Here is a 13,331-nt window from a genome sequence, read left to right as displayed (position 1 = left end):
CCCCAGAGCAGTTCTCCAAGGCCAGGGGTGGGGTATTGTGTACTTTAAAAGAGACCTGGCTGTGTCTGCCACCCACTGGCATTGTGTCGGAATTCTGGGAACCGTTAGGCGGCTGGAGATTTGGAAGCTGGTATGTCTCTGCTGGAGGCTGGGTTGGGTGCGAAATGTAGTTTTAAGAATCTTGCCCAGAAAGTCATCATAACCTGTAGCTCCATGATGGGGACGAGACGCAGGGGCGGGAGGCAAGCACTCTTTTTGTTTTTCCTTTGCACACCTGAGTGTCACATTTTGTCTTTGTGTCCCCAGCATGGCCACCAGCCTTAGCGCAGACAGTCCCCAGCCGCTGAGCTCACTATCTTCCCAGCAGACCACTCTTCTGTTACTCCTCTCCGTCCTGGCCGCCGTGCACTTAGGCCAGTGGCTGCTGCGACAGTGGCGACGGAAACCGTGGTCCTCGCCCCCAGGTCCCTTTCCTTGGCCATTGATCGGAAACGTGGCAGCCGTGGGCCAGGCGTCGCACTTGTACTTCGCTCGCCTTGCGAGGCGCTATGGCGACGTGTTTCAGATCCGCCTGGGCAGCTGTCCCGTGGTAGTGCTGAACAGCGAGAGTGCCATCCACCAAGCTCTGGTGCAGCAGGGTGGCATCTTCGCGGACCGGCCGCCCTTCGCGTCTTTCCGTGTGGTGTCTGGTGGCCGCAGCCTGGCGTTCGGCCACTACTCAGAGCGCTGGAAGGCGCAGCGACGCGCGGCCTATGTCACGATGCGTGCCTTCTCCACCCGTCACCCGCGCAGCCGCGGACTCCTCGAGGGCCACGCGCTGGGAGAGGCTCGAGAGTTGGTGGCAGTGCTGGTGCGGCGCTGCGCCGGTGGCGCCTTCCTTGATCCGACGCAGCCGATCATCGTGGCGGTGGCTAATGTCATGAGCGCTGTGTGCTTCGGCTGTCGGTACAACCACGATGATGCCGAGTTCCTGGAGCTGCTCAGCCACAACGAGGAGTTCGGGCGCACGGTGGGCGCGGGCAGCGTGGTGGACGTGCTGCCCTGGCTGAAGTTCTTTCCCAACCCGGTGCGCACCACCTTCCGCGAGTTCGAGCAGCTCAACCGCAACTTCGGCAACTTCGTCCTGGACAAGTTTCTGAGGCACCGAGAACGCCTGCTGCCCGGGGCTGCTCCTCAAGACATGATGGACGCCTTCATCCTCTCCGCCGAAAAGAAGGCGTCCGGAGGCCCTGGCGACCGTTCCTCCGGGCTGGACTTGGAGGATGTTCCCGCCACTATCACGGACATCTTTGGAGCCAGCCAGGACACCCTTTCCACCGCGCTGCTGTGGCTGCTCATCCTCTTTACGAGGTAAGGCCTCCAGGAGAGATGATGTGTCGGTTTTGTTTTCCTCCTTTGAAAAAAGGAGTGCGACTAAAAGGTTAAAACCCTAGGTGGCACAGGGTTTGAGGTTTCCTCTAGCCTTGCTCCCCCCCCCCCCATTCCTGGAAACTGAGATCTCAGGTAAGATAAGGCCTGGTCCAAGGTCCAACTGCCCCCCCCCCAAGCGTTGCTAGGACTTACCAATATCTCTGATGTTGTGCCCCATTCCCTATCCCCCCTCCCCCGCCTCCGTGACAGGGAACAAATTTATGAAGAGCCTTCCTTCCCCCACAAAAACCAAACCAAACCAAACCAAACCAAACCAAACCAAACCAAACCAAACCAAACCAAACCAAACCAAACCAAACCAAACCAAACTAAACAAAAAACAAACAAGATTTCACCGTGCCGGAAGGTCAGCTTTGGTTCTTTCGTGGCTCAATAGAAGCAGAATCCAGCAGGTTCCAAGGTTAAGGGAAGTGCGGAAAAATGTTAACTAAACAAGGCGCAACAAGGGTACCAGGGAGGCTGTCTATCTCAGGCCCTACTTTTAGCTTTGGAGCAGGGTTTTGCTACTAGGCTAAGGAAGCCAGCAACCTCTGTTCTCAGAGGACAACCTAAAAATAAGGTTTACCTCAGGTGGTTGCACCACAAAATAAGCACTTCTGTGTGACCAGCATCTAGAGAGGAGTCTAGGCGCTGGTGGGCATCCTGATCTCTGGGCCAGGGAGCCAGGAAGCAGACCTCTACTGTACTCACTGCAAAGGTGCACACAAGGAGTAAGCAGCGCCCCACCGCCTCCTGGCACTCAGGTGCTCTAAGCAAACGAACCTATTAGGGGAATTTGACTATTACCTATTATTTACCCGAAATTCAGATCTAGCCTGTATTTTATCCAGAAGCACTATTTCATTTCTTAGAGCATAAGGCAGGGGTTCTCAATCCCTGTCGCCCAAAACCGTAAGAAAATACAGACAAATTACGATTCATAACAGTAGAAGAATTTCAGTTTTGAAGTAGCAACGGAAATAATTTAATGGTTGGGGGGGTCACCAAAACACTAGGGTTGCAGCATTAGGAAGGGTGAGAGCCACTGTTCTAAAGGATTCGGAAGATGCTTTTTGTAACACAGGGTCCATTTCCTATTGGAACTCACACAAATTGTATTTCTTTAGATCTACTTTCACGTTTAAAATATATTTAAAATAACTCTTTAATATTAAAGCCCAATTGTGGAAACATACATTGAGACTACTGGGATGAGAGGACATAGGAGGCAGAAATACTCATAAAGGGCATTGAACCAACATCAGAAAATAAGTCTTCCTAGAGTGTGATGTCAGGCCTTTCACATTCCAAGATAATTGGGTACTCTTTGGAAAAAAAAAAAAAAACCTTTTTTATTGGGCTGTAAAAGTTGTTCTCCATGTATTCCAAAGAAAACAATTTCAGGGTCATTTTCAACGAAATAAAGATGACGTTATTCTTCCTTTTTGTGAAAAGGCGATCTAACCAGAGTGGGCAAATTCCAATGGGTGTTCAGATATGAATTTTATTGATGCCGGTGCACCCGTCCATGGTGCCTGCTCTCACACTACAAGGCAAACTGCAGCAGTTGGAGGGCCAGCGTGCCTGCTAAGGTCCAAAATGCCTATGTGGAAAATGTTGGCAAGTTCTGTTAAGCAGTTATTGTTTCACCATTTAAAATATTTATTTTCAGTGGCTGTAATTATTCTCCTCACCCCACCACCCCCTTTTTAGCCTTCTACTTGTTGTAGTGAATACTTTTCCATCTTTTAACATCGATTTCAATATGCTTTCTCTTTTACACATTTTACATTTGTATTGACTTTTATGCATATGGATTTTTTTTTTTTTAAACCTGGGTGTGTATGTCTGTGTACCAGGTGCATGTCCAGTGCCTGCAGAGGCCAGAAGAAGGTATTTCTCTGGGGACTGGAGTTATAGACTTCAGTGAACTATCCTGTGGGTGCTGGAAATCAATCTCCGGTACTCTAAAAGAACAACTGGTGTCCTTAACCACTGAGGTCTCTCTCTCCAGCCCAGATTTTAGCAATTTTTATGGCTATATAATACCCAGTTCTAGTTATATGCAAATATACAATCAGGCTTGTGTTTTAACATTAATTGATGGTTTGGGCCGCATTGTAAGTTTTGACCATTGCTGTGATTATGTATCATTATATCTGTTAAGCTATTTTCTGAAAACGGGCTTCTAGGCATAAAATATTGAGTTTAAAAATGAGAAGCCAAGGGATTGTTGCTTTTATCGAGTTTGCTGTTCAGAAAAAATTTGAGTTCCAAAAAAAAGAATTGTACCAGTTCCTAGCAACAGCAATGTAGACCTATAACGTGTATCCCATCTGACAAACGGGTTCTGCTTTTTAAGTTTAGGAAATAGATAGCCTTATCTATCAGGATACCAATAATACTTATAAAACAGGGACAAGGACTTGCACAAGGATATGAGGGAAAAAAAAGAATTTGCTTTCAGGGTAGCATTTTAACTTTTGTGGATTCGGGGTCCCTTTGCCTTTGTAGATTTCTTTATAAAACATTGAAAATATGTTTTTTTAACGACACTGGCATAAAACGAACACATTAAAATGTGTATGTGAACATCCAGCCCTAAGTCTATTTGTTGAGGTCTGAAGGTTTTAAAAGATAGATAAATATGTTTCCGGATGTCTAAAATGTATACTTTTGTCCATTTTTAGATTATTAAAAACCTGAGAGTTTTGTTTTCTCATAATGGGAAACAAATTCTAGGCCACAAGAGGCTTATTACAGAAAATAAAATTATTAGTATTGTTTAACTTGTAATACCGAGTAAGAAAAATTAGTAACCTGCTTTCGATTTTCTTTCAGAAATTGTAATTTGGTCACAGACCTAGATACTTTGTGAAATTAAGTGCAGTGTGCTGCTAGGGGAAAGATGAACTGATTTTGTGTTCTCTCTCTCTCTCTCTCTGTCTCTGTCTCTCTCTCTCTCTCTGTCTCTGTCTCTCTGTCTCTCTGTCTCTCTGTCTCTCTGTCTCTCTCTCTGTCTCTGTCTCTCTCTCTGTGTCTGTCTCTGTCTCTGTCTCTCTCTCTCTCTCTCTCTCTCTCTCTCTCTCTCTCTCTTCCCTCTCCCTCCCTCTTCATCTATCCATTCTTCTTTCATACTAAAATCAAAACAGATACCCGGATGTGCAGGCCAGAGTGCAGGCCGAGTTGGACCAGGTTGTGGGGAGGGATCGCCTGCCCTGCATGAGTGACCAGCCCAACCTACCATACGTCATGGCTTTTCTTTATGAATCAATGCGATATTCCAGCTTTATGCCCGTCACCATTCCACACGCCACCACTGCCAACACCGTTGTTTTAGGCTACTACATCCCCAAGAACACGGTGGTTTTCGTTAACCAATGGTCTGTGAATCATGACCCAGCGAAGTGGCCGAACCCGGAGGACTTTGATCCAGCCCGTTTCCTGGACAAGGATGGCTTCATTAACAAGGCACTAGCCAGCAGTGTGATGATCTTTTCCGTGGGCAAACGACGGTGCATCGGAGAGGAGTTGTCTAAGATGCTTCTGTTTCTCTTCATCTCCATCCTCGCTCATCAGTGCAACTTCAAGGCTAACCAAAATGAGCCCTCGAGCATGAGTTTCAGTTATGGCCTGACCATTAAGCCCACGTCGTTCAAAATCCACGTGTCTCTCAGAGAGTCTATGGAGCTCCTGGATAGTGCTGTTCAGAAGCTGCGGGCTGAGGAGGCTTGCCAATGAGAGCTGGCGGAATGTTTGAAGAAAACCCATCTCATTAACTGGGGAGGGAAATACAGATTCCTGCCTCCTCCCCAACTTCATTTTTGGCCCCATTTCTCAAAAATAAGTGGAAACCAAGTGGCCTGTAGGTGAGGCATGCTTACCAATTTGTGGCTCCTCACAGACCTGTGCTGGAGTTCCTGGAAGTATTTTGGAATTGAAGAGTAAAGGGGCCCAAGGAATTTGGATCCTGCCCCCCCCCCAATTAAACAAATGCACACAAATGAACAATGTAACAAAGTATTTCAGTAACTCTGCCTTTTCTGGTAGACTTGAGAGAAGACTTCTATGTGCAGAAATTGACCCCATAGGAAGCTACAGTAAGCAAGAGCTTAGGTTGTACTCAAGATTCAAAGACAAGTGATTTTCAGTGTAAAAAGTTAAGACCAGAAGTTCTCATAGCAAGAGACAACCAGATTAGAAAAATGCTTCCCCCCACCCCCCTTGTAGCACTGGATGAGGCTTTCTTGCGGCCTGTAGATGTGCCTTCCTCTTTATGGGTCATAAAGTCAGTTGCTCCCCCCAAATTTATGGTTGGCTTAATAACTACAGTAGGTTTTAGAGATCAGTGAATTTAAATTAAATTAGTAAATTGTTTAGGTGGCAAAAATTTTTTTCTAAGTGAAGCTGTACCTCATTTGGCTGTTCAAATAAAGTATTTCAGTTATGAAAGAGAAGATTTGCCAGTCTAGCTTAACTTCCAATTCTGGGACTGTAATAAACTCGTTTCAGTAATAAGTCTGATAAACTAAAATGAAAAAAAGCCTCATGTCACCAAATAGTATTCGATGCATATATAATTTTACATAATTATTCATAAACATCATATGAATATTAACTATTTGATCAGGAAAACACTCGAATAATATATTTATTATGCCATATTGCAACCCCAAAAGTATAATCAGTAAAATGAAATTTGCTAGAATCCAGAAAGTAAGCCTGACTAAATCTATCTGTTTTGACAGCAGAGAACCAAGTAACAGATCTTTTCTTATTTACGGTTCACACAAGGGACAAACCTCAAAACTAAACTAGCAAAAGACGTTCTGATCTGGTAATTGTAGTTACAACACAGACGCTTTGTTTGGAATTGACCCCATTAATATGTTAAGATTCTGAACTCTTGGCTTGCTTCGATTTTAAATTAGTTTAAAACTTATCTTGATTATTTTGTTTCAGTTGAAGCTAGAGAAAACATGGTTATTATCTCACAGAAGGTGAGGCAGCTAACCTCTAACCTTTGTCTAAGGACAAATGACAAATGCAAAAAAAAAAAAAAAAAGCCATGGTTGTTCTGAGTATTCATGTTACATAGAAAACTCTGTACAAATGTAGTTGACAGTTTCTTTATATATGTTATTATTATTGTTGTAGTTGTTTTTTAAGTTGAGTATTAAGGTCTGTGGTTTTTTTTTTCTTCTTTCTTTTTCTTTTCTTTCTTTTTTTTTTTTTTTTATCAAAAACTGAAGATTCTGGTAGCTGAATCCTGGTAGCTGAGAGAGGAGAAATACATGTATTTGGATTATGTATAAACAATCTTAAAGTCCTTTAAGAGGATTGGATGAATGGAAAAGTAGGAACAGGAGGATACAGGGTTTCCCATTTCTGTTTTCATTGCAATTAGAAGGAACAAAAGAAGCCCACAGCACTCACAGAGCTTTTGGTTGGCTCTGTTTTTGTTAGGCTTCTTGGAATTTTCCTATCAAAATTACAAAGGAAGGAGCATGTGATGCTCTTTGTGTGCAGAGATCAGAAGCCCCAAGACAGAAAAAACAGGAGCAGAATAGAGATGTTTAAATGGTCCCAGTTCACTCCAAACTTGTCTCGTGAACTATAAAATTTGAGCCATGAATGTTTAGAAAAAAAGAAGTTTCAAATGGCAGGCCTTACCTTCAAGTGTCTCTTAAGAGTGGCTGGAGTCCAGGCCCTCGCCCCCTCCCCACATCTACATGTATTTTGTAGTTACTAATTGAATTATAAAAAAATATAATATAATCCTTATTTACATTTCTCACAACAGAACCCCTTGAATGTGAAACATGGGCTGTGTCAGTATTTTAAAGGCCTTAATTTCAACTACAAACGTTAACTCTATGCAATAATTTTTACATTTTTCAGACATTTTAAAAGCATGCACCTCAGTAAGGCAGAGACAGTGATCTGAGCTTCCGTAGCCTCTTTACTATGAGAAGTTTCGAACAGTGAGAGTCTCTGTGTACCAGTCCGGTCTCCTCATTAAGTCAACCAGACCCAGATACTCTGTGAGGTCTGTCATTTCCATCTGATGCTTTCACAAAGGGAAAAGAAGGGGCTGTTTTATTTAGTATCCCTAGAACCTAGTGAAAGGAAGGAGCGGATGCAAACCAGAAAAGAGGACTAATCGTCATATTCGGAAGTTAGCAGTTCCTTGGCTTAGTCAGAAAGCCTGCTTTTATTTCTGCTACAGAGGGAGTTCTTTGGCTGGTCACCAGGTTCATCAGAATACCCACTTCAGGTCAGTGCAGGAAAAGTATGTTTTTACTAAATGCTTCATCTGTACAGTAAAGCTTGGACTATGTCAGAAAGTTGCTTCCCCCCCCCCCAAACAAAAAAAATGCCTCAGGTGTGTTTTATGGATTATTCAAGAGTTCATGCCCCAAAACTTAGCCTTTATCTGTGAAATATAACCACACTCTTATGTATTCGAACCAGGGATGTACTAAATTAGATAGATAGGTCACTATGTATGCTAATTAGCATGTTTATAGCAGTGACACAAGTGTGTGATCACGGGTGTATGTTACCAGGTGATTAGAATCCAGAAACAACCCCCTATTCAGCCTCTTCTTGTGTTTTTGTACTTTGCCATATATGTTCTTAATATGTATAATATGATGCACACAGATCCTCTGCACACAGAATTAATGAACATGTAGCCTCTACGTTTGGACATACCAAAATTTGAAATGTTCTGTCTTCATTATCTATTATGAAACATTGTTACCTAAACAATAAAAACCATTGTCATAATTCTATAAAATTTCTTTTTATGTTACAGGAAATACAGTCTAACTGGTCTACTATCACTATGTGCCTTGCACTGAAACACTGTGGTATATGGTTCTAGCAGTCCCTGCAGGCGTTAATTTAGCTTTCATACCATTTTGGGGTACGTACATGCCTTCAACATTGTTATACATCAGTGTAATACTCCCTAATGTTAAAAGAAAAAGAAAAGATGCATTACAAACATTTTCTTGGATCATCCCATACTTTAAGCCTGTTTTCTCTTTTAGTTTTCTATTTGTTTAATTCAATAGTTTTTCAGCATTTAGTTTTCTAGCAAATCCATGGCTTTACATTATTAAACTTATAAAGACTAACGAAAAGTTAAACTTGTAATTTCGAAAGATTGGATTGAGTTCTTAACATACTGACCTAACATTTCTGCACCATCAGAGAAATTCAGGCTACATTTTCCCCCACCAGCAGCATGCTGGTCCTTTCTCTGAGCATGCAGTTCATTCATCTGTAAGATTTGTGCTCCTTGATTAGCAAGAGTAGCTGATGCTCAATAAAATAGAACAGATGAGAAACCTTTGCCATGCACTATGTGGAGAAATTTTTCTGATGACCTGTTTATTTTGGTAAGTGACATGTCACAGGACCCATAGCCAGGGCTTCACTGTTCTGCACACATAGGTGGCAGGGTGCTGCAATGCTAGAGAGCCTCATTTCTTCCAATAATTCCTGTTATTATGGAAACAGGAAAACAAGCAGGAAAGCCAAGACAGCGCTTCATGCCACCGATACTTTGGCTGGGGCCATCTGTTTAGCAGCCCAAAAGGGATGGCTGTGACTTGGACTTAGGGAATAGTCACTCATTTTTCATTGAAATGGTAAAAAGTTCTTGGAAAATGGTCATACCCATTCAGGACAAGTGGGAGAAATAAATTTCTTTGGGAGTAAAAAACCCTAAAATCTCCATGGGGTCAAGTTTTTTTTTGGGTGTGGGAAGGCAGGAGGCAGTAAACCCATTAATCTAATAGAGTCCAGATTTGATGCAGGTGGGAAATGAAGGCGGCTCTGGACTTCAGACTGGTGTGCTCCCTGGAAACTCGGAAAGGTTATTCTGCATACATGTCCCAGAAACTAACTGGTTCTTAGCTCTCATGTGTGTGTGTGTGTGTGTGTGTGTGTGTGTGTGTGTGTACAGTAAAAACAATTCTGTGTGGATGAAAATATTTGGGTGGGAATGGGATGGTTCACTATGCAAAGTGCAGGCACAAAGACCTGAATTTGGATCCCATCACCCACACGAAAGCCAGGCGTGGCTGTGCCCATCTGGAATCTTGGTGCTGAGGGACAGAGATCAGGGGCTCCTCAGGGCAGAGCAGCTGGAATGGAGAGCTTTGGGTTTAGTGGGAGACCCTGTCTCAAAGAGTGAGGTGGAGCGGTGCCTGAAGACACCCCAATGTTGTCCTCTGGCCTCCAAACATGCCCATGCCAGTGGTGACGTACACACAGGCACACGTAACAAAACACACGGAAAATCCACGCAATCTCTAAGTACCAGTTTCTGTTTCTAACTCCTTTACCTGATAAGACATTCACAGACTTTAAGAAAAAAAAATGGTGTTACTGCTTTTCGGCTTGTTTGAACACTTAGGAAGCTTTGGGTCGCAGGACTAAAATAAGTGTGTGCACACTCCAGTATGGAGCTTTGCATCCTTTGTAGGGACATAAGCTTAAATCACTCTGCTACGGCAGTCTTACCGAGGGGTAAGACACAAAATGATTTAAATGCATGCTTTTCTGGACGGTCCCTGAAAGCTGACTGCCTTGCCTTGGTTCTATTCATCTCTTCCCAACCGGCCTGTGATTGGAAATACAAGGTCGTTTGCCAGCCTTTGAGACTGTGATCCTTAGTCACAGCAGTTTCCTTCCTCTTGGGGGATGTACTATTGCAGATCCCCTCTAGTGGCTACATTTATTTATTCATTTTTAAGCAGGCAAACTAGCAGTAGCAGGCCCTAGGGTAAGTGTGGAGCTCCTTCGACTGGCACCCGGTGCTGAGGGGAATAGAAAGTGATGTAGTCTGACCGACTCCAGGGCAATTGTCCTACGGAGAGGAGATAAGTACCTGCATAAACTATTCCTAATTATTTATGGAGACTCTATTCATAATTCACCCAAACTTGAAATGACTGTTCTTTCAAAGGTGATTAGCCAAGGTGAATATGGTACAGACACTAAGATAGAACTCATCAGTAAAACTGGGTAACTGCATAAACACAGCATCTGGATGATTCTCAAGAAGATATGTTATTTAAAAATAAGTCAGCCTCAGATGCCTGTGGTAGAGCATGCCTTTAATCTCAGCACTCAGGAGGCAAACACAGGGGGTATCTCTGAGTTCAAAACCAGCCTGGTCTACAGGGTGAGTTCCAGGACAGCCATAGCTACAGAGAGACCCTGTTTCAAAAGAAAAAAAAGTCTCAAAATGTTATATATATATACATACATACATATATATATATATACACACACACACACATATATATGATTTCACTCATGCAATAGTTCTGTGATGAGAAAGGTAGATTATATTCTTCATTATGGAATATATATGGATGGAATATTATGGATTATACATGGATATATAATTTTATTATAACAAAAAGTTAAAAAAAATTAAAAGCTAGTTGGTGTAATGAGTTTCGATGATTTAGAAGTAGGTTACCAAAGAACATGGCTACTATTTCTGCCTAAGGAACAAGATGGAAGCTCTGAGAGGAGAGGTCAAGACCAGGTTAGTGAAGAAGGGCCAAAGCCTATGTTGATATCTTGCTATTTGGATGGTACGTGTTTATATGTGTGTTTATGTGTGTCTGTGTGTCTGTGTGCATGGGTGTGAGCACCAGATTCTTCAAGTTCAACCAGAAATGGACAACCAGCTTTTGGGGTAGAACCTTCCATAAGTCAAAGAAATTTTGTTTTGATGACATTAGGGTGTTAATTGTGTACAAACCAGGCACTGTTATGGGCAGGGGCGTATAGAGGAAACCCCAGGCTCTGAGCTCATGGAGCCAATAATCTTGGTGGGATGAATAGGTAGGTGGAGGTAAACATGACCTTTTCAGTAAGTATATGATACAGTCAATAAACAGAGTTGGTGTGTGTGTGTGTGTGTGTGTGTGTGTGTGTGTGTGTGTGTGTGTGGAGTATGTGCATGTGCGTGCTTGTGTATACATGTGTGTGTTCGAATGTTGGGGGCTTGTTTACAATGAATAGTCAGAGAAGGCACTACAGGAGGCAACAGCAAGGGACAAGCATTAGGGATGTCAGCTTCATCCTAAGTCCTCCTCATGAAGGAGATCTAGACAGGGAGTCAGCAGACAGCACACTAATTACCCACAACAGTAACAAAAAGGCTGGCTACACCCATTAAGTTGATTTCATAGTCATTTAAAGTCTGGGAAATTTGAAGTAAAATAGTGTGAGCACGCCCTATGACAGATGTTGTGGGCAAGTCCTTAATTTGTCTTGGCTTCTTTTTTTGCCAAATGGTGTTGATGTGGTCCAGACCATTCCCTGACTTCACTGGCTCCTTCTAGAAAAGATCCAAACAGCAGGCTTCAGGAACTAATGTCCTGTTCAACAGTGACTTTAAAATTACATGTTCCGGTGGATCCTGGTTCGTGCTGTGATCCTAACTCTCGGAAGCAGAGATAGGAGTCTAGTAGAATAGCAGAGGATATTCTCCACACACAGTGAGTTTGAGGATCGCCTGTGCTGCTCCAGACCCTCTCTCTGAAACAAAAATCAAACAAAGAACAAAAAGTGTGTTCTAATGATCTGTGGGATTGGTTAATGCTGCATGTACTAAATGCCTCCAAATTGATTCTGTGAATCCTTTTTTCTGGTATACTCGACACTCTGTCTCTGTGCCACATGAACACACCTTTATTATGTATAGTTGAAAACAACCGCCACCAAACCCCACCTGGTTTGCTGAGACTGAGTTGCCTGGGGTAAAACTGTTTCGGAGATCACAGGTCTTCTGCTGGTCAGCAGCCTGTATGGAGGTTTCTCTTTCTGAGGTTTGCTTTCTTTTGTTTCACCCACAGAGTCCCTTGGGACACCAGGCATCAGGTTACTCCAGTTCAGTGAAGCCTCAGGCTGTGCTGAGAAAGTGCAGGATGTTCTGCTCCCCCTCTGAGGCCATTCATTCAGTCCTCTTGGCTCATGGTTCACTGCTGTGCTGATACAGTCAGGCTAAAGGGCCATCTTTGTTCTCTCCCAAACATATCATTTACATTTAAGGCTCTCTTTCCTCTGATTCTATAGGCCCACAGCGATTCCTGCTGCTTTGAGTTTGGATTTGACCCTAAAAGGAAGCCTGAGGACAACAGACAAAACAGTAGAAGAAAGAGGATGATAAACTCATTGTGTTTTGCAACAGGACTTCCAGGAACCAGTTGCTATAGAAACAACTGTTCTTGCCTCTTCTAACTTCAAACCTCTGGAAGTGGTTCTAGGAAGGTCTATTGAGAATTTGTTATCAATAACCAAACACCGTTTGCAGTCCCCCAATACATCTTAGAATTCATTTTCTTCGTGACAGTGTTTTGGGGGTTGCACCATCATATAGACCTGCCACTGGCTTTACAGAGCTCAGCCTTGAGCTCTTTCCACTCTGTCTGCTCTCTCCACTCTGACTGGAGTGTAGATCTTACCTCAGTGAAGCCCCTGCCTAGAACCCCATTTAACACCCATGGGTTCCCTTTTCTAGGCTCTTTCAAAACTTCAACCCTGCTGTATTCTTTCCCTTTGGGTCAATCTCAGCATGTATCTCAAGACAGCCTAAGGTTAACATGATTTTTTTGGGGGGGGGAGTTATTGTCTGTTTCTAGTTCTATTCCATTCCTCAGAGTGTAAATTTGTGTGTTTGATGAGCCCCCCACCCCAGCTAGAACAGAGCTTAGGAAAACAGATGAGGTCACCAGAGTTTGTGTCACCTTCCTTCTAATCCTCCCCCAACAGGCTGAGAATTGCCATTGCAGGGGTGCTGTCTTTAAGATGGCTTTTTCTTGTGTAAGACTCAGCATCAGCCTTAGCTACTGGGAGACCTCCAAATGAGACTCGAGAATGGAGTT

General features: G+C 43.3%; 1 protein-coding gene across 1 annotated transcript; it reads left to right on the top strand.

Annotated features, from left to right (window-relative positions):
* Positions 1 to 307: 307 nt before the first annotated feature.
* On the top strand, positions 308 to 5,155 carry CYP1B1 (cytochrome P450 family 1 subfamily B member 1; the record flags this gene model as incomplete). The annotated part of the gene is made up of 2 exons (XM_080913888.1): positions 308 to 1,350; positions 4,563 to 5,155. 2 exons carry the CDS (start codon positions 308 to 310, stop codon positions 5,149 to 5,151), a joined length of 1,632 nt encoding a protein of 543 aa, XP_080770014.1. The 3' UTR covers positions 5,152 to 5,155.
* Between the last annotated feature and the right edge of the window lie 8,176 nt (positions 5,156 to 13,331).

The sequence above is a fragment of the Micromys minutus genome (genome assembly GCF_963924665.1).
Source record: "Micromys minutus genome assembly, chromosome: 3".
Classification (NCBI taxonomy): domain Eukaryota; kingdom Metazoa; phylum Chordata; class Mammalia; order Rodentia; family Muridae; genus Micromys; species Micromys minutus.
The sequence above is the reverse complement of the archived record's forward strand: the minus strand, read 5'-3'. Positions and strand labels throughout refer to the sequence as shown.